The 22,528-nt window shown below is 37.5% G+C and overlaps 1 protein-coding gene across 1 annotated transcript in view; it reads right to left on the minus strand.

The window, feature by feature from the left end:
* Positions 1-2,348: 2,348 nt before the first annotated feature.
* Positions 2,349-22,528, minus strand: part of LOC120144846 (mediator of RNA polymerase II transcription subunit 13-like) — a 29,656-nt gene continuing 9,476 nt past the window's right edge. The window contains 12 exon segments of the mRNA XM_039158805.1: positions 2,349-2,959; positions 3,461-3,829; positions 4,112-5,210; positions 6,161-6,456; positions 7,534-7,612; positions 7,720-7,807; positions 8,866-9,013; positions 9,097-9,364; positions 9,585-10,952; positions 18,148-18,287; positions 18,361-18,409; positions 18,989-19,223. Of these exon segments, the coding sequence (XP_039014736.1) occupies positions 2,352-2,959; positions 3,461-3,829; positions 4,112-5,210; positions 6,161-6,456; positions 7,534-7,612; positions 7,720-7,807; positions 8,866-9,013; positions 9,097-9,364; positions 9,585-10,952; positions 18,148-18,287; positions 18,361-18,409; positions 18,989-19,223 (4,747 nt within the window). The 3' untranslated portion in view covers positions 2,349-2,351.

Raw genomic sequence — 22,528 nt, forward strand, 5'->3', positions numbered from 1 at the left:
TCTACAATAAGTATGGCAAAGAATCCAATTATTTTTTATCTCTGAAAAGGTGAATGGTGGAACGGTGAAGCTCAATTATATTTCAACGAAGAATCAGTTAACAAATATTCTCACTAAAGCACTTCCAAGAATTACCTTTGATGAGATTATATCCAAGTTGGGTCTTTTCAACATTTACTCCTCAACTTGAGGGGGAGTGTACGTTATGCAATAGATAAGTTAGTATTTTAATATAACACTAACTCTTATAAAGTTAGATACATAAGGATAACTACCAAATATTTTACTTCTAATAGAAAACTTACTCCTAACTTTTCCTATAAAAAGATGTATTTTCACCATTCACAAGAGTTCCTTTTCTTCTCTACTATGTTGTTTACTATTTATCAACATGGTATCAGCTAGGTGACCGATCCTTCACCTAAATCTAGCTGATTTTTTTTTCTTTTTTACCCTAAATCTAGCCGTCGATCATGAATTCCACCACTTCTTCATCGGAGGTCACTTCGGAATTCCTCATTAATTCACCTCATTCTGATGTTTCTTCAACCTCTATCACCTGTCACCGATTGAATGGTGACAATTATATCCCTCACTCTCAAACTACTACTAGGCCAAAGAAGGGGAGACCTTGGTGTGACTATTGTAAGAAGGTTGGCCATCTGCGGGATTCCTGTTGGAAATTACATGGCAATCCTACTGATGGGAAGTCTTCAAAACAACAAGTGTAGATAGCATTACTGTTCCAGAAACGGTGGAAGAAACATTGAAAGATCCCAAGTGGAAAAAGGAAGTAAAAGAGGAATTAAAAGCACTGGAAAACAACAATACTTGGATTATAGTTGATCTTCCGAAAGATAAAAAATCAGTTGACTGCAAATGGGTATTCACAGTAAAATACAAAGCTGATGGTAGCATTGAAAGATATAAGGCGAGATTAGTGGCGAAAGGATTCACTCAATCTTTTGGAGTTGATTATCATGAAACGTTTGCTCCGTTAGCAAAACTAAACACTGTGAGAGTGTTACTGTCATTAGCAGTTAATGAGAATTGGGTGCTTCATCAATTAGACATCAAAAACACATTTCTAAACGGAAACTTGGAGGTGATTATTCAGGATGGTTGCAAGCAATATCAATCAGATAAAACTTTATTTGTCAAAACATCTTCAAACAACAAAAAGGCAATTTTGATTGTCTATGTGGATTATATCATTCTAACAAGTGATGATTGTATGGAGATAGAAAGATTGAAAAAGCTACTGGCAAAGGAGATCGAAACCAAAGACTTGGGAACTTTACGGTATTTTTTAGACATGGAGGTTGAAAGGTCAAAAGAATGAATAGTGATCAACCAAAGGAAATATATCCTTGATCTACTATCGGAAACTGGAATGAAGGGATGTAAGCCGGCTGAAACACCCATGGAAGCAAATTTGAAGCTAAGGAGAGAAGAATTGGGAAGTCCTGTGAACAAAGAACAATATCAAAGGCTAGTAGGTAAACTAATTTATTTATCACTTACTAGACTTACTAGACCTGATATTGTGTTCCCTGTCAGTATAGTGAATCAATATATGAATGATCCAAGAGAAGAACATTTAGAGGCTATGAATAGAATTCTAAGATACTTAAAATGACACCAGGACATGGATTAATTTTTAGAAAGAGTGATTATAGAACAGTAATAATTTTTTCGGATTCAAGCTGAGCAGGTGAATTAACGGATAGAAGATCTACAACTGGTTATTGTTCATTTGTTTGGGGAAATCTGGTTACTTGGAGAAGTAAAAAACAAGCAATGGTGTCTCGAAGTAGTGTAGAAGCAGAATTTAAAGCAATAATACTTGGAATTTGTGAAAGAATTTGACTTCAAAAAATGTTAACTGAACTGGGATTATGTGCCAACAAATGATTTGAACTTCAAAGTGACAGTAAATCTACAATAAGTATGGCAAAGAATCCAATTATTTTTTATCTCTGAAAAGGTGAATGGTGGAACGGTGAAGCTCAATTATATTTCAACGAAGAATCAGTTAACAAATATTCTCACTAAAGCACTTCCAAGAATTACCTTTGATGAGATTATATCCAAGTTGGGTCTTTTCAACATTTACTCCTCAACTTGAGGGGGAGTGTACGTTATGCAATAGATAAGTTAGTATTTTAATATAACACTAACTCTTATAAAGTTAGATACATAAGGATAACTACCAAATATTTTACTTCTAATAGAAAACTTACTCCTAACTTTTCCTATAAAAAGATGTATTTTCACCATTCACAATATATAATAAAAAGAGTTTCTTTTCTTCTCCACTATGTTGTTTACTCTTTATCAACAATTATTTCCTAAACTTGGGACTTATCGGGCTTCCGAGAGAGCTCTTTCTCTGCGAAATGAAGCAATCTTCTAAGTCTCAAAACCATATCAGTGTGAAACGGCAGTGCAGTTCGGCGATCTAAAAATCCAGGGCTAATTGTCATCCATGACAGAGCATGAAGCTCTGCTGCAATAGATGCCAAAATCAAATGGTTATCAACTTCAAAATATCTAGTTTCAGAGCTCGGAGTCCTTCCTGCCTGCTTTGTAATTCCTCTGATTACTTTATCTTGGGCAACCTTATTACCTCCATAATAATCAATGAGACTGACGGAAAGAACCGAAGGCCATTCCTCTTTTGGGTAATTTCTGCTGTCTTTCCTCATAGACGGTACAGCCTTTGAAACCACAAAACCAGTTGCAAGAGGGGTCGCAGAGCCCTTGCTGTGAAGTAGATGAGCAAGCGGTGGTGACTCCGCAGTTAGACATATTGGCAGTTGAAGAGGTGTTGGAGGTAGGAACCTCATGCTGGACGATGGGATTAACATGTATGAAGCAGATGTTGAACCAAGAGATTTGACAGGAGTGAACCCTTCTATGTAGCTTGACTGACCCACACCACTGCCACTATGAGTTCCTGGTACACGATGAAATGGTCTTAGTAAATACAAGTATTATTAACAAATAATACATAATTACAAATAGATAGCATTCACTTTTTTTTATATGTAAAAGTGAAAACATGGTTAGTTTCTGGATGAAGAGTCAACAGGCTCAGCATGATCCATCCCTCTGAACGGTACCCAATGATATACGACTATTCTCTAGGAAAGTTGTTGGCTGGCACTAGATCTAGTTCCCGTCCAATTGAATCGCATCAACAGTGTGGGATGAAAGGACAAACATCCATCTCCCTTCTTTTAACAATCTCTCTCTTTCAAGCCTCGTTCTTATGCACAATAGTAAGAGGACTAGAATGAGTAAGAGACCATGGTCAACAAGACAGGTATCCCCCCCCCCATATATAATTTAACCAAACAATTCAACGTAGTCGTGTTGTGAAAGGGAAATAAAAACATTAAAGCATCATTTACAATGTGAAAAAGAGAATTAACTAAAAGAGTGACTGATAGCTCACCAGGAGACGCTGAATCTGCTTGCAACACTAGATGCAAAGAATGGTCAACTGAAACTGAAACAAAACTGATACTCTGCACCCACTGAAGCAATCCCCTAGAGTTGTCAACTAATGTTTGTCCACTCAAAAGCTGCTTTCTTGCAGCAGATTGTCCTAAATCACCTTTCATAAAGCTAGCCTTTGTGTGAGAACTGTACAGTGGACTAGGCGAGGAAGGCAATGTTCTATCATGAATCAAACTCATCTCTTGCTGATCCAATGAAGTTCCATTTGTGCTAGCAGGCATGCCATCAGGAACAGATCTGCGCAGCTGAAGAGGCCACTTCTTCACCTGAGATCCACCAACTGAATAGATGGCTTTTTGCCACTCTTTAGTCACAATGCAAAAACAAAAACAGTATTAATGCCGGGTAAACAGAAGAAAACAAAATAGTATATTAACATACAGCATCCTTGGAGGTTTGTGACTGATACGCTAAACATATTATAATTGCAAGTATAAAAACAACAAACAAAAAGCAGCGGAATTATCAAATTCAGAAGCAACATATACATAATATGGCCTATTCATTCAATGATATTGCACAAGATAGCCTGAAATGCTAGAGGGAAAGATAAAACAAAAATTAACAACGAACCAAACTGATGTACCAAGGTATTCAAGCTCATAGAAACTTCCAATGCGTGTGATCACAAAGTCTCTGGGCTCGACAACACCAATATCAGATGAAGCACATGTCTGAAGTATTTGACAGCCTTGCTGCAGAACTTGCACAAAAAGACACTGTAGACCTTTTGTGTCTTGTCTACTACTAATTCCACCAAAAGGAAATATGTTGCAGTCAAGCAATTCCCCCCTTGCATCTGTCCAGATGCAAACCAGCCACCGCCAATCTTCTGTCCATTCATAGCAACAGTGTAAGCTAGGGGTCTTTTGGTTACAAGAATCAAGACCATCAGACTCCAACCCAGCAAGCTGAGAGCCTGAGCCAGGATCAGTACTTCCTACTGAATTTGCAGTCTGCATGAAGCCACCACTACTTTCATCTGAGACTATCTTTGAAGTTTCAGAGGTTGAATTACCAAAAGATGTAGGTGAAACTCCATGCTCTAAAGAACCAGACTCTGCAAGAATAAAGAGGGGCTCAAACATGTAACGAACTTCATCGGGATAGATGAAATCCCCATTTCTGTTTGGGTCACAACTTAATCCTCCTGTCCTTGTTTGCCACGAATTTTCCCAAGCACCACCCCTCAAGCTGGAATCAATTTCACCCTCTCTAGGAATAGAAGACCCTGGGATTCGAGAACCAACAGAATCCTTCCACATTGCTGGAATAGATGTCACAGTAGTTAAGACAGAATGAGATCTACTGGATAATGATGATGATAAGGCTAGATCATTCATGGATCCTCGTGAAATTCGCCGAGCTTTGTTGTATACAGTGAAAGCCATCTCCTTAAGAATGACAAGTTCATTAAAAGGTGGACTTGTAACCCTAAAAATGGTATCCACTGTTATGATCTGAAGAACCACTTTTGGAACACTAAACCCAGAAACTACAGGAATATTTGATACTGATGTTTCATCCGCAGCTCCTGAGCTGCTTAATGCCTTCCCCACTTGACTGTGCAGCAGAGATCTATCCCTATCCGAAGGCAGAATATTTGATCCAACAGCAATAGAAGATTCAATGACAGTTTTTAGGACTGCCGTAGGCTCTGGAAAGGGGCAAACCACATATATTACCTAAATACAAGAAACCAACGCAATAGGTAATGACAACTTGGTTTGGTCACATTAGTAATACTAAGCAAGTTTACGAGGTAATCTGAAAATGTAAGGTTTAAATCAGAGAGGGTCATGCACCACAACAAGAACTCTGCTGAAGAACGGATTTCGTATTTAATTAAACAATTTATCTTAATTTATGTATTACAGGGTGAGATGGCAATGGTATATAATATAAATTCATCGAAACTATAACTCTGAAGCTTTTCTATCTTAGTTGCACTTATGTTGTACCCTTAAATCGCAACAAGCTACTCGATCTTTTTCTAATGAGAAATGTTATAATACAAGGGGAAAACATGTGAAATCATTGCAGGCAAAATATTTTTTAGGATATGATGCTTTTCAAATATGAACATATACCAAAATGAAAGTGCATTCTAAATCCTCCAACCTGCTAATATTGATATAAATAACTTAAGCATAATTGAATGCCACAAAAATGCCAATAGAAGTAACATTCAGTAACATGAAGAAGCTTGCACATTACATGTACCATCAAGTAGGACAGCCAAACTATGGTCTGGCCTAGACACAATATGCTCTAAACTAACAAGGAATACAGAAAAAAAACACATAGTTACAGTGAATAAACATTATGTGTCATTTCAGAAAGAAAACCATGCACTTTGCAAAGTAGAACTAATATTGATATGGATCTTGACATAAGAAAAACAAAAACCCAAAGATAATACACAGATGTATCATTTAAGGTAACTGAATTATTGTGCCTAGAATAATGAATTTACCACATTCATTTCTCATAATTAATAAATTGGAGCGACGAAGAGAGCAGATTTTTTGTTTCCCCTCTGTGCAGAGGTAAATATGGTCAATCATCATCAAACAAGGAACATGTCGAGAGAGAACCACTTCCATAAAAGACATACAAGGAACACCATACTTACCATGCAAGGGCTGCTTATTCCTTCCTTTTGGTTTGTGAACAAAAATTGACCAATTTTCAAAGCTTTAAGGGCCTTAGAAAGAGATTTGAGATAGCAGGTCAAGTCCCAACCATTTGACAGACAGAGAAAAAAATCACTTATCGATCCTAGGAGAGATGCATTACTACTTTCTATCTTCATTGATTGGGGGCAATCAAGTAGGACAAAACCAGAAGAAAACCATTTTCCCGAATCAATCTCCATCTGATTTCCCAAACTCTGAGGTGAGTGTGTTCCCAGTTTGCATGTCTCATATACTGAGAAAAAATAAGCAATAAGATCAAACTATCATATAACCATGCTTTCACTTCACAAATATAAAATGATAACTCGAACAGAAAACAAGCTATATTGATAACTGACGTCAATATTTTCACTAGTATTAATTGGACGGAAGTTACAGGGAACTCATAGGGTGTCTGCCCCATTTACCATCACCATAAACCAGAGATTTGAGTGAACCCAGCCGTTGCAAGTTGTGAAATGTCAATAACATTTAAAGACAAAGATGAGCAAACAATGAAGGCATCCTTGTTAAAAGATAATTCTAGTTTGATCAAAGGACGGACAGATTCAGCTCATCTAAGGAGAAAAGGATCAAACATCTGGGCAAAGTCAACACAGCTCCAAAACTTTTCATTTCTTCCAATCAAGAATTACGAGCTTGTGCTTCCCACCAAAATCCCTGTCAGGTTGACAAAACGTACTGAAAGAAACATTTAACCTTTTCTTCTCACAGGTATGCATCAGATGTACATTAACTAAAGTGAATTGCTATGAGTGTCCTGGCATTTATGCTACAATCTCTAAGGAAATTGCCGGTAGAATTAGGAGTATAGATGGTATTCTTCACTGGATAGCTAGACCAGCAAACTTAGAAGCAGATGCTTTAGCCAAGACTGGAATTGGTTAATAGAGTGGTTTTCTTTTCGGGTTGTGGAAGATTCTGATGTAGGGTTACAAGGTTTATGTTTTGGGACTAACAATCTGTAGTCCTAAGCACTTTGTACTGTTCTTTTATATTTCAATAAATTCTGACATTTTCCCACTGCCGCTTTTTACTGGAATACCCCTAAGTGTACTAGTAAATATGAAGGGGGGTTTCAATGAGACCTCCAATTCTAAAAAAAAAAAAAAGATTATGCTTCCTTACCTAATCTCCGTGGATTTACAGAACCATACTGAAAGAAACATATGACCTTTTCTTTCTCACTAGGTATGCATCAAAAATACAATACTCTAGCTAAATTGAATTATTGAGCAATAACCTTCATATTCAATTGAAAGAATTCAAACTCAAGAAAACAAAAAATGCAACAAAATCTCATACTCACCAATTCCTAGTTGTTGGAAAAAATCAGCAGCAGCAGAAGTAAGGGGATCAATATCGGGGCATATAACAGAATAATTTATCTGCAAGCAAAAAGTTCAGATTATGAACAGAAAGCAGTTTCTAAAATCAGATCAGCCCATTAAATAGTCTTTTTTTCAGCTGCAGCAACCCATGCAAAGAATCTTACAGGTTTCGGTAGAGCATATGGTTCAAGAGGAGCCTTTTCCCACAGCTGCAATGAGTTCCCTGAAGTTTTAAGCCAATCATCCTGGTACCTACAAAATCATCTTTGCACTTATATGATCGAATGTCATGATATAACGAGAGCAAACCGCAAAGTCTGACTAATGTATCAACTTCATTTTAAATACGGCCTACTTGGCTCACATGTATACCCTACATTCATTGTCACATGCAATAACTGTCCAAACTATCAATTGCAAGTAATGTCATGATACGCATGTAATTGACATTATAGCACAGTAAGTTATATATCTTGACAATTCAGTTGATCTACTCTAATCTTAACTGATATGTTATTGTAATGGATTTCAGCACTGTTTCTTCCCCTCTGGCAATTCTGTATCAACTTAGCAAATCAAAGGGTTTCCAAGTGGTTAGCAGTGAAATCCTTAACTTTCTCTTTCCTGTTTAGACTTTAGAAAATAAAATTTCATGCTCCTCCAGAGCAAAGTTACCACCTCTCTATAAACTAACCATCCTGAAACCCATGAATAGGAGAGAGGTGAATATAAGAGTCAACGACCGATATTCTCTTTCCTTTAATCGCTATTAACAAGTACTCTGTATTCTGTCTTCTCGTTAATTTTATTTTATATAAGTCTCCACAAGTTTATACCAATAGGTTATATTTATGTCTATTAAAGTTCGAAATCAAAATATGAACTTTTCGGAGTGAGTCTAACGACTGAGTTACACACATTCTAGTAGCAATGCAAGGGACCCCCAGAATTGTTGAAATTTTATACAAATATATAAAATTCCTCTTTATGGCCTAAAAAATATAATATATATAATTTCAACAATTTTGGGTGTTTGCTTTGGGACGAAAATGGTGTAATGCTGGATTCTTTTTCTGAAAAAGTTGGTTCTAGTCCTCCAATTTTGCCATAATTGTTGGCTATCAAGAGGGGTTTGCAATTATTTTTGGAATCGGAGTGGGCATCAAGGGGAAGGCTAATTTTAGAGTCCGACTGTTTAATTGCTTTAGACTGGGTCGATAATCCAGCTTCTTGTACTCCTTTGTTTTAGGCCATTTGCCATTGACTTGAGCAACCTGTTGCATGTGAAATAACAAACGGAGGACACATACCCAACAAGTATTGCAGGTGATGGGAGAACAAAAAGTGTTGGTCTTAGCCGACTGCATCGTTGTTGCTCTAACTCAGAACCAGAAGTTTCTTGGTTCAATCTCCTTTGGCTGGTCTCATCAACTTTACATCCATCTATTGCACCAACAACTGCATCAATGAGGAAAACCCATTTGGCATGTCAAGTTTCTTCAGGACTCCCGTAGATATAGCATAGTAGCATGTAAACATACCTTTATGGGAAGATGAGCCACCAACAGAAGTTTGCGATGGACTCATTGCTTCTCCCACAGAGAGAGTTACGGTACTTGAAGAGTCTCGGCATTCACTTATATTGGACTCTGTTGATGATCCATCACCTGAGGCTCCAACATCACCTGATTGACTGCGACCTCTGCACCAGTCAGTGACAGACAAAGGACCATCCAAACTGCCAAATGCAGATTTTAAGGCTGACTTGATATCAGAATGCAGCAAACTGATTACGGAAGAAGCATGAATCTGAAAGAAAATATTCTTCGCATGAGACTTAATTATATGATAAAATGTCAAAGTTCTCTGGTCCAATAATTCTGCACACACGTTCGACAATGAAATGTGACAGATTTCAAAATTATTTGACTTGATAACTACCCGCAAGATCTCAGGGGATTCACTCCAGTGTTATAGGACCCATAGAAATTAGTGCAATTAGTAATCTGGAATATGATGAGAAGCTCACATTAGCAGAAAGTGGATCTACTAACTCCACACCAGCAATGTCCAGATAATGACAAGAAGCCAAAGTCCCTCCACAACCTGCATGAACCATAGAAGGCCCACAACAAAATCCTCGCCTCCAATGCTCTTGTAATGCAAGCCAGCTGTAAGGACAGTCACCACCACCGGCATCCAAAGGCAAATCAACAAAGGAAGTAGCTTGCTGGACCAATAATGGAATGCCATCAAGAAGTTTCTGAAGTGGTTGACTTTGCCCGTAAGATAGCATACTTTCCTCATTAAATAAATTATGGGTTAATGATGGATTAGCTTCAATACTTGGAGTAGCAAGCTTTGAGACTTTTGGAGCTCCAACAGTGCGCCATACACCTACAGGATCATTAAGATGCCTATCTAGCATTACTCCATCAATATCACCAGCACTTTTGAAAGGTATACATTCTTTCTTGTTCACCTCATACCGGCTAGATAGATTGTCCGTCATGGTACTAGGTTCATCAGGAAGCTGGTTTAAAACATAACTAGTTGTAGGCCTACTCAAGTTAATAGTTGCAGGACTAGTGGGAGACAATAGTATGTGTCGCAACCTTAACATCGAAGCTTGGAACATAGCACATTCCACATCAGTTCCTAGCACAGTCCTCTTAGATAGAAGGATACGCTCCCCGCCAAATATGCCCTGTGACATTTTCCTGCCAGCAGAATTATCTGAATTGATTGAATAAAAATTACCAAACTGAGATGTTCCCGACATCTGATTGGTAGCATTGCTATCATTTTTCGTCAGCAACCTCCTACCAAATCTCTCTGCCCTTGTTTCCACATGAGTATAATATTTCTTCAGTTGGAGCATGGCATTGGAATCGAGCCCTCCAGGGTGAGCCTTCAAATTCATAGGCATGCCAGTCTTCTCATCCAATCCACCAAAGCAAGGAAAAGAGGGTGATGTTGCAACATATTTGTAATTATTTTGGCTTGAATTAGAACTCTGCGTTTTACGAGACTTTGGGAGATAAGGGTTTCTGAAAATTGATGAGGAATCACTTGCAGGTGTTTCTACTGCACCATATTCAACTGCAAAAGTCATCAGCGCTTCAGCTTTCATTAAATGATCTAACTCACCAGTGGAAGAAGCTGGAGTTTGGTTTGATGGACCAGATGTCATAGCACTGTTTGTGATCTCTTGACTTTTGCTCAAAATTTCCTCTGTGGAAACTGGAAGAGATGGATTAAAGTTATCAAAGGAAGGAAGACCTGCAGGCAAAAGCATCTGATCTGAAGTATCCATCGCCCCTACCGGACTGCTTCCTATGTCTCCACAATCTGAAGTACCAAACATGATAGCCGATGACTCTGCAGTTCCTGGGGGCTTCAGAAATGAAAGACAATAATGAGATCAATTAAAGTTTGATCATGATGAGGAAAAAAATGCGCAAATGACAAGACTAAAGACTAAATGCAGGACAATAGCAGCTGTAACTTCATATAATTAGCAAAGAAAGAGGTGATAAGAGAAAAAAATACATTCATAAAATTCCCTGAAAAAGAACTTTCCGTGCTATCCAGTTCATATGCAAATTTTGAAGGCTTGAACCAAAGTGCTCAACAAATGTATATGAGTTCCGCATACACCATTTGAAAACTTCCCTTCTGTAAACAAAGAGTGCATTTGGATGGGGGATTTTGAAAGGAAGACATTTTCTATGCATCAGCTCAAAACATAAAAGTTACAATTGTACTGTTATGGTAAAGATTTTTTAGAATGAATATCGAAATTGGATAAGACTACAAGAAAAAGATTACGATAAAAGAAGAATGATATTACAGGTAGAAAATATAAAGAAAAACAAAAATTCAATATGGGCATCATTAGATTAGTAAAAATGTATAGCTTTACTGAAAAATATGAAAACATATATAGTAATTAAATATAAATATTGAGTTTTTCATTTTATAGGAGACATGGGGGAGTAGAGCGAGAGATTTGGAGGAATTTTGATTAGCCACCTTTCATGTGGGCTTTCCAAGAGGGATATTGAGACGATGCAAATTCCTTCTTAAATAGTTTAGCAATTGGATTGTAATGCACAATCCGAACAGACCCCCGACAATACCATTGGAATTCTGAGAATTAAGGAGCAGAATCATTCCTTATTTCTAGGAGTCGACTTAGTGTAAGTAGTCTCTAAATCTTAGTTCCTGATTTTTAGGAATCATTTCCTATTGTTTAGGGCCTTTTTTTCCTATTAGTTGTAATCTATTGATTCTTTGGAAGATAGAGAAAATAAGAATGTTTTTTCCTCTCCTAAGTTTGTTCATGGCATCAAAGCTTTAGATCTCTTATGGTCCTGTTCATTTCCTTATAAATTTCTCTTGTTTAGTCTTCCTCCCACGGGAGATCACATTGAAACCTCGTCCGAATCTGAGACTTCACAAGTAACTCAGAATATCAATTAGGTAACCTCTCATGGTGAGATCAATTTCTCCCTTATAATCACTAATCACCGTATAGGTGGAAAAAATTTCTTACAGTGGTCTCAACCCATTCTAATGGTGATTCAAGGTCGAGGCAAATTAGGATACATCAATGGGGAAATCCCACGTCCACCTTCGACAGATCCTAATTATGCTACATGGGAACTCAACAATTCAATTGTAATGGCATGATTGATCTACTCTATGGAAAGCCACATAAGTCGTAACTACCTTATGTTCAATATTGCAAAAGCAATGTAGGATACAGTCAAGGAAAATTATTCTGACTTGGGAAATGCCTCTCAAGTGTTTGAGATCAAACTAAAACTGAAGGACATTCGACAAGGGACACTCAAAGTGACCCATTACTACAATAATTTAAAGATCCTGCGGCGGGAACTCATGTATTATGAAGCAAACTAGGGTGAAGTCTTGGAACACACCAAGTTCATGACATATCTCAACAGATAACGACTCTACAATTTCCTAGCAGGGCTGAACCATGAATTAGATGAAGTCCGTTGCTGTATTTTGGGCAGAACTCACCTACCTGCCATTAGTAAAGCCTTTGCATAGGTTCGAAGAGAGGAGAATCGTCGCTGAGTCATGATGGGAGACATGAAGGAACCCAAACATGTGACCAACTTGTTGAAAACTCAGCCCTTATCTCCGGGGTCCTCAATCTCAGAAAACTCGAGTTGAAAGTGATTCGGGGCAAAATCGATCAAGAGATCGTAAATGGCATAGCCACTACAATCGAATTGGACACATAAATGAGAAGTGCTTCAACCTTCATAGCTATCCTGGAACAACAAAAAATCAAAAGGCCAACAAGGCTTTAATATCCTCCAACACCTCGTCTGTTCCCACTGAAGTTCTCCTAGATGTTCATCTAATCAAGTCTCAACTCCAAACTCTCCATAAGATGCTTGGTACTCCAACTGCTCATAGATCTTTGGTCGTTCAAGGTACTGCCTCTGATTCCGGTAATCAATCTGCCCAGATTCTCGATTCGGGTGCCTCCGTTCACATGATAGATAACTCATTTCTGTTTCACACATATGCACTCAGTCACAACTAATCCCATATCCAAATAGCATATGGCTCATACTCTCTCGTTGCTGGAGTTGGAGCAATTCAACTCACCAAGAATATTTCACTTGAGAAAATTCTACATGTTCCTAATTTATCTTGCAATTTACTTTCAATCAGTAAGCTCACTGAAGATAAGGATGTTCTTGCTCAATTTCTGCTCTTGGTTGTGTTATACAGGAACTAAAATCGAAGAGGATGATTGGCACTGTTAAGGTAGACGATGGACTATATTATATATATGGAATAACCACAAGAATAAGCAAGATGGCTTGCATGGAGGATCAACTCTCTCAGCTTCAAATGCGGACACTGTCATGTTGTGGCACCGTAAGTTAAGGCACCAAAACTTCTTGTATTTGAAGCATTTGTTTCCTCCTTTATTTTGTAATAAAAGCACCAATTCCTTGAAATATGAAATTTGTCAATTATCAAAGCATACCAGTGTACCATACCCTTTAAAACCTTCTATCCAATCCCAACCTTTCTCCTTGATACACAGTGACTTATGGGGGGCTAGTCAAGTAAAAAATGTCACGGGAGCTAGATGGTTCATAACTCTCATTGATGACCATACTAGAGTATGTTGGGTTTATCTCCTTAAAGAAAAATCTGAAACAGCAAATATATTCCAGAACTTTCATTTTATAATTCGGACTCAATTAACTCCACCATACAACCTTTCTCCTTGAAATATGAAATTTGTCAATTATCAAAGCATACCCGTGTACCATACCCTTTAAAACCTTATATCCAATCCCAACCTTTCTCTTCAATACACAGTGGCCTATGGGGGGATAGCCAAGTAAAAAATGTCATGAGAGCTAGATGGTTCATAACTTTCATTGATGACCATAAGAGTATGTTGGGTTTATCTCCTTTTCATTTCATAACAAGGACTCAATTAACTCCACAATACTCACGCTCCGCACCGACAATAGGAGAGAATACTTCAACTCTATTTTAAGCCCATACCTTTCTGATCAAGGTATTATACATCAAAGTTCTTGCCCTAACACACCACACCAAGACAGAATTTTCCAGAGAAAAAAATCGACACCTTCTAGCCGTTGCTCGTGCCCTAATGTTCACCATGAATGTCCCAAAATGTTTGTGGAGGGAGGCAGTCCTCACTGCATGTTACCTATTAAATCGAATGCCATCCAAAGTCCTCAACCTCCAAACACCACTAAATGCCCTACAAAAAACCTTCCCACCAATATGTGTTCCTACTCTACCAACTAAAATATTTGGTTGCAATGCCTTTGTTCATTGTCTTTTTTTTTAATAAAGAAACGAGGCCTCGTTAAAAATCCCCTTCATAACCACTGCTGTACAAAAATACATCAGCGGACATTGGAAGGATGAAAAGAGTGCCTTAAATGTTATTCCAAAAATAAATTACAATTCATACGACAACCGGCTATTACAAACACCCCCCAACACTCTCTACAACCACACAAACTGAACTACTACTCTATACCTGCCTTAGCCAAGTTGTCGCCTCCCAATTCGCAGACCTTTTTACAAACCTTAAAATGACATAATGCTCGAAAACAACACTAATAGTTCCCTTAGCTAGCTGTGAAAATACGGTAGAACACACTTGCCACACCACTTTGAATCCACAAACAAAACTAAACCAGCTTGGATAGCCTTCAATTCAGCTAAAATAGGGGGACCTGGAGCAGCCGAAGCCGAAAATGAGCCTAAAACCTTGACTCTTCATTTCTTAGTATTCCCCCAATAACGTTGCTTTCCCCTTCTCTTTTTACTGCCCCATCCACATTAATTTTAAAGAAACCCATGGAAGGGGGACTCCACGAGACCGGTGAAAGATTAATCTTCATGGACGGGTTACTTAAATTAGCCAGCTTCGGGTCACCACCAAGGCAATCAAAGTGAAATGGAAAATTAGGAAATTTCGCCAAAAATCACGCCGTCATTCTATATCTAGAAGAAAAGAACAAATGATTAAGATCAATGTTTCCCTTCTCGAAAATCACATGGTTCTGACACTTCCAAACTAACCACATTACAGCTCCCGGAATAAAATTCCATATTATAGACTTCGGAACAAGGCTTTCCCAAGACGATAATAACACATTAGGATGCTCTGAAGGACCGTGGATAAGTTCCACAATCTTAAGAAACACCCCCAAAGGCCTCACGCAATAGAACACAAAAAAAAAGGTGAGAAACTCTCTCTTGAAGCAAACCACATAGCGGGCATAAAGTGTTCTCTGTCCCAATAACACCACGCTTTAAAAGTTCAGATTTAATAGCCAATTTTTTATGCAAAACCTGCTACATAAACACCTCCACTCTTGGGGTAGCATAACCGATCCAAACCAGCTTCGACCAAATTGGATCTTCAGCAGACCCTTCTGACAATAATTTAACGCATGATTTTACTTAATAAACGCCTTCCCCATTCCTCGTCCATACACATTGATCCTTTGCATCATTTCGGATACTCCCATTGCTTAAAAACAATAGTAGTTCTACCCACAACTCTATTTCCCAATCCAATAAATTTCTTCGAAACTGTATATCCCAACACCAACCCCTACATTATAAAAGCCAAACACGAATATTTTACCCTCTTTATTAACGGAAAGGGAGAACAATCTCGTAAATTTCAATCTAAGCGAGACATTGCAAATCCACCTATCAGACCAAAACATGAAATCATTCCCCTTTCCAACTCATAATTTAAAATGATTCCTAAAACAATGACCAAAAGCATCATTCGCCCAGCAGTTATTAACCACTCCTCTTCAAATCAAAGATGACTTGCAGGATACACTGTTGTCCATCAAACTTAATCTATTATCCAAATTATACTTACAGCACACCAATTTCTTCCACCAAGACTTTTTTCCGTAGCAAACTTCCATGCCCATTTTCCCAGGAGAGACCTATTCATAGAGTTTAAATCAATTACACCGATACCCCCTTGACCTTTAGGTCTGCACACAGTCTGCCAATTCACCCAATGGATACGATTTTTTAAGATGAACCACCCCATAAGAAGTTTACAGTAATAGAATTTAGTTTCCTCAAATCTTATTCGGCATTCTAAACGACATAAAATAAATTGGCAAAGCGTTTAAAACCGACTTCACCAACACTTCCCTCCCTGCCAGAGAAAGAGTATTTGCTTTCCAACCCGTCAATTTCTAGTAACATCTATGGATTATTGGATCCCACAACGTAATAGAATTTTTCGTCGAACCAAGGGGAAGACCAAGGTATTCCTTTGGAAAGAATCCAACCGAGCATCTAATCGAGTCTGCCCATGCTTTGATGCATTATTCATCAACATTATTACCAAAAATTTTGCTCTTAGACAAATTTAGTTGAAGCCCCGAACACAATTCAAAAATGGTCAATACTCTCTTCACATACTTTAGTTACCCTTCCAAAGCACCACAGAAAATTAACAGGTCATCGACAAAATGCAAATGATACTGAGGGATCACGATTAGCCATGAAAAAAAATAGAGTTGAACAGGAATTGATTTAAAGAGAAGCGGAAATCGGATTGATCGCTCTAACCTGATACCATGTAGAAATCATACTATAGAAAGAAAACAGACTGTATAGTAGAAAACAGACTGTAGGAAACAGTCAAGTCTGTTATTTTATTCTTGCATACTTTCAATAGAAGCATATTACATATTTATATACAAATTATGCCTCTAAACTAGGAAACTCTAAGTTAGCAAAGATACTAATCCTAGGAGATGTAATCCCTTGAAATAAGGGATTTGAAAAACAGAAAATAATTACAGAATCTCTTGACAGCTCATTTCTATAATTCCTACAGCCGACTTGTTAACTAAGAGTTTAAATAAAAGCATGTTTGAAGACCTTAGTGGCAAGTTGGGATTGATCAATATCTACACACCAGCTTGAGGGGGAGTGCTGGAATTCTGAGAATTAAGGAGTAAAATTATTCCTTATTTCTAGGAGTTGACTTAGTATAAATAGTCTTTAAATCTTAGTTCCTAATTTTTAGGAATCATTTCCTATTGTTCACTGCCTACTTTCCTATTTTTTTTATAGGAAAGAGAGGCCTCATTAAAAAGCCCCTTCATAACCGTCAAGCTACATAAGTAACTCAACGGACATGAGGAGGAAAAGAGTGACTCAAAATTTTATTGCTTCAAAAGGAATTACACCATATAAAACACCAGGATATTACCATCAGAACACCCACAATTCTTCCCACAACCCTCTAAACATAGCAAATAAGTTGTAATCTATTGATTCTTTAGAAGATAGAGAAAATAAGAATGTTTTTCCTCTCCTAGGTTTGTTCACGTTTGGATGAGGAATTTTAAAATTTTGTAGAAACATAAGAGTAAGATAATCTATTGATTCTTTAGAAGATAGAAAACAAGAATGTTTTTTCCTCTCCTAGGTTTGCTCACGTTTGGATGAGGAATTTTAAAATTTTGTAGAAACATAAGAGTAAGATATTTTAAAATGCATTTTAAATGCTGGTATTTGTAATTATTTTGTTTGGATAAATATTTTTAAATTTATTGGAATTTCATGACATAAAAATGGTTACAAAAATAATGATATTAAATAATACATATATAGACATTAAAAAATATACAATATGGTTATCAATAGTTTTGTAAATATATATCAATATTAATAAATATAAAATATGTGTATATTAGAGTAAATAAAATGATATTTAGTAGGTTAAATTTTTTACAGTAGGACCACGTCCATAAATGAAAGAAGAATTTTAATGAATTTTGAAAAACCATCTCTTAAGGTTGAATTTAATAAAGAATTTGGATCGTTCAAATCCCCTTTCGAAATTCCTTGTTAATTTTGAAAATCTTGATAGAAAATCAAACTCTTCCTCTAAATCCCTCATCCATACAATCTCTGAGATGTTCAAGCCAAAATGGTACAAACACCTAATAAAATGCAGCATTTATAACAGTATGTATGGAATGAAAAGACAATACCTCCCCAAATGGCAGTACATCATTTTCGAAGAAGTCGCCAAAGTCTCCAAATTCAGAGAGAAGAGATTGAATATCCATGACAATTCCTCTGTCGTCGTCATCCCAATCCCAATTAGAACCAATTTGATCATTTCCAACACCTGCAATCACTGACCTTTTAACTTCCATGGAACCAATATTAGACTTATGTGTCTCCAGTTGGAACATTCGTACCTGCTTGACCATATGACTCTGTCATCCCAATTCGAGGACGCTTGGAACCCTACATAACTATTAATTTTAGTGAACGAACATAATTTTATGAATTTGAAAAGAATAAAACAAACGAACATGTTATCGACTTCTAAATTCAAATAGCGAAAATGGCTTCACATTCAAAACCCATACACAAGTCGTTATTTCCTCGCTAAATGCTTAATACATGCAACAAAGGGAGCTGATTTCAGTCCCCTATACAAGTGAAAAAGATACCAAGCTATTACAATTCAGGATAAAATCTAAACCCCACTTTTTGGGCTTCAATCATGTTTAATCAACTCAGATGAACATTGCAGTACTCTCCATCCAAATAGGTAACTTACCACAGAAGTGGACTTTTCCCAATGGATTTATGATTTAACAAATAAAAGATGAGCACACAAGTATAGTCTATACAAGTTTTTTTGCATTACTCTCTTTTACCAAGTTTACAGAAGAACACATTTGTTATTTCATCTTGAGGTGGATATTTTATGATTGCGTGCATGAAACTCTCCTATCCAGAATCGACACTTGTATGGATTCATCAACAGCAAGTAAAATTTAAGAAAAAGTTAAACTAAAAAATATATACGAAAGAGACCACTTTGAGGTGATCAGTCTCCATCTGATCATTAGAAGATAAGCCTGACTGTCTACATGATGAATCTGAATCTGCCTCCATGCCACGAGCTCCTGTGGTCACACTTTCACTGGAACTACTACTTATAGAACTTATGCTGCTATTATTACTATTGCTGCTGCTGTTATAGCAATGCTGTGAGAGTATTCCACTGAAATCAACCCAGGATTTTTCCAGGAAATCTATATTGCCATCACTGCAAAAATTAATAACAGGATAAGAGGAGCATGACAATTCAATGAACTAAAATTACTTACACCCAAGGTCAATCATGGTTAATATATTTTTAGTCACTGTGGTTAATGATTCACCATATCACTAAAATAGTCAAGTCCGGATTTTTGTGATGAATGCATTTCATATAGGGGTGCCTGCAAGTCCCTTTAGAGACCATAGGTAAAGAATGCAGTATCTATTAGTCTTGTTGGAGGATTATAAAAAATTCTATCCAATCCAAGGTCTTAGCTAGAAGGCTGAGTAAGTGCATTAACGAGATAATAAGCCCGGCACAATTTGCGTTTATACCGGGGAGATAGATAATGGATTGATCGTTTATCGCTAATGAAGGCATCGATTTCTGGAGGAAAAAAGGATTGAAGGGGGTTGTGTTTAAGGTAGATTTCAAAAGAGCATATGATTCAGTGGATTGGTCAATTTTGCTGAAAATTATGCGTGAAATGGGGTTTGGAGACAAGTGATGTTCTTAGATTTTTCAGTGTGTCTACAACAACCATTTCGGTTCTTGTAAATGGGTCTCCTACGGAGATTCCATACTAAAAGGGGTCTAAGACAGGGTTGTTCACTTTCTCCTATGCTTTTTAATTTGGTTGGAGAGCTGTTACACTTGATGCTGGCCAAAGCAGTGGAGAAGGGGCTGTTTTCGGGCTTTGAGTTAGGAAACCATGAGCGTTCTTTTTTGTTGTCGCATTTGCAATTTGCGGAAGATTTAATTATATTTATTAAGGCCTCTATTCAAGATTTGAAGAACACTAGAAGGGTGCTAATTAATTTTGAATTATTGACGGGTTTATAGTTAAAATTAGCCAAGAGCAGAATCTTCGGCATTAATATGGAGCCATAAGTGATATCAGGCTGGGCAAAGGAAATTGGCTGTTCAGTGGAGATTTTTCCAGCAGAGTATTTAGGATTACCGTTGGGGTCCAAGAGAAACTCGGTTGCCTTGTGGGAGCCAATTGTTCAATGATTTTATTCGAAGTTGGCTGGTTGGAAGGCTAGTTCCTTATCTCTTGCTGGAAGGGCTGTTTTGGTAAAATATGTGTTGTGTTCTCTTCTTACATACTCTCTCTATTTTCCGAATTCCAGTTGGTGTGGTTAAGAAGTTAAATTCTATTATGGCTGCCTTCCTTTGGGGGGGTCAACAGAAAAAAGAAATATTCATTGGATTAATTGGAAGCTGGTGTAAGCCAAAGAGGTTGGGGGTTTAGGAATTCCTAATTTAGTTCTGTTGAACAGGGCATTGTTGGGCAAATGGGTCTGGAAATTTGCATCAGAGAAGGATTCGTGGTGGAAGAGAGTTGCTTGCTGCGTGTATAATTTGGATCCGAACTCATGTGTGATTAGGAATTCGTGGCCTAACAGTGCTTTGTGGATTTGGAAAGGAGTTGTAAAGAATTTTTTTGCCAATGATGATTTTGGGGACTGTTTAAGGAAAAACTTGTGTTTAAAAACGGGAAATGGCGAGACAGTGCAGTTTTGGAAGGATTCTTGGGTGGGCTCGATTCCGTTAAAAGATCGGTTTCCCATAATTTTTGCTCTCTCGATTAATAAAGGGGTAAAGTTGCTGAGTTCAGGGTGAATTCTTCTTTAGGTAGCTGTTGGGATATACAATTGAGGAGAAATTTGGTTGATTGGGAAGTGGAACAATGGCTTCAGCTTATGTTGAGTAGTCTTTCATTGTCAGCTTTTCAAGAAGATTGTTGGGTGTGGACAGGGAATGGGGAAGGATGTTTTACTGCTAAATCATGTATTAAGTGCTACTTTGATGGGACTGGTACTGATGTTAACGAAGATATTTGGGATAGCGTAATATGGGTTGGGGTTGCTCTGCCAAGGGTGGAATCATTTATTTGGCAGGTTCTTCATCAGAGAGTGGTAGTTAGGGAGGAATTGCTGAAGCGAGGAGTGATAGGGATTGATGACTCTTTGTGTCCGTTGTTTGGCAAGTGTGTGGAGTCGGTTGATCATCTCTTCTTGCATTGTGAGGTGGTTTGGTGTTTGAGGAGCAGATTCTTGTCTTCTTGGAATGTCTCTTTTGAGGTTTCGCAGAGGTTGTTGACCTTCTTCACGGTTTGGAATAGTCTAGTTCCGAGTTTTGTTATATGGAAATTTATTCCAAGGGCGGTGTTGTGGTCGATTTGGAAGTGCAGAAATGAAATTGTTTTTGAGAAAGGGAAGGTGGATGGTTCGTTTTTGTTTTTCATTATTCAGTTCAGAATTGCTTCATGGTTTGTGGCAAGATGTGAAGATTAATTTTGATTCCCTAGTGTGTGATGTTAAACTAGCAAATTTTGTGGGAAGGAAGAAGAAGGGTAGTTCTTTATCATCTTGTTGGGTTTCTCCCCCTTCTAGATTTGTTAAATTAAATGTTGATGGTGCGATGTCTAAGGATTAGGTTAAAGGAGGCATAGGGGGTCTGATAAGGAATTCTTAAGGTCGGCTGCTGGGTTCGTTTTCAGAGAGGATAGGGAGTGGTCCTCCTATTCTTGCAGAGTTAATGGCTATCAAGAGAGGGTTGCTGCTTATGGAGGAATTAGTTTTGGTTCCAATGCCAAGGGTTATCCTTGAATCGGATTCCTTTACTGCAATAAAGTGGATTAAAAATCCAGCTCTATGTACTCCTATGTTTCAGCCTTTGGTGAAAGAAATTACAACCCTACTGGATAGTAAAGACATTATCATTAGGCATATTTTTAGAGCTGCTAATTGGGAATCGGATAAATTAGCTAAAGAAGGAATAGGCTGATAGGATATGGGTTAGGTTGTTATGTTTCGGAGTTGGTTGTTTTTGTGGTGTTAGTTTGTTGTTTAAGTGTTATGTTGTTTCACAAGTTTGTAGGATCTGGCTTTGTATTATTCTTATATTAATTAAATCTTAGGCACTCTTTTCCTCCTTCCAATGTCCTTCACGTTACTGTTGTAACATGGAGGTTATGAGGGGGGTTTTTAATGAGGCCTACTCTATTTCTATCAAAAAAAAAGCTATGTGCAAAAAATGCTAATCAATTGTGGTATGAAGTAACGAACAGACAATTCATTAATGTCAGGATAACGTATGTAATTTTCCTCCAGTTAAATAAGTGAAATTTACGGTCCTGGCTGTCCAATGTTTATGTGAACGTGTAGGTGCACCCTAATTGTGGTATTGCGCACAGAATAGGAATCTGTTGGTCATTTCTTATATTTGTTCAATTGTGCTATCCTGTTTGTGGCTTACCTTAATCATTCTCAAAATTGGTATTAAATTTAACTACAGCAGATACC

This window comes from Hibiscus syriacus, unplaced genomic scaffold (genome assembly GCF_006381635.1).
Source record: "Hibiscus syriacus cultivar Baekdansim isolate YM2019G1 unplaced genomic scaffold, ASM638163v2 tig00110890_pilon, whole genome shotgun sequence".
Taxonomy (NCBI): Eukaryota; Viridiplantae; Streptophyta; class Magnoliopsida; order Malvales; family Malvaceae; genus Hibiscus; species Hibiscus syriacus.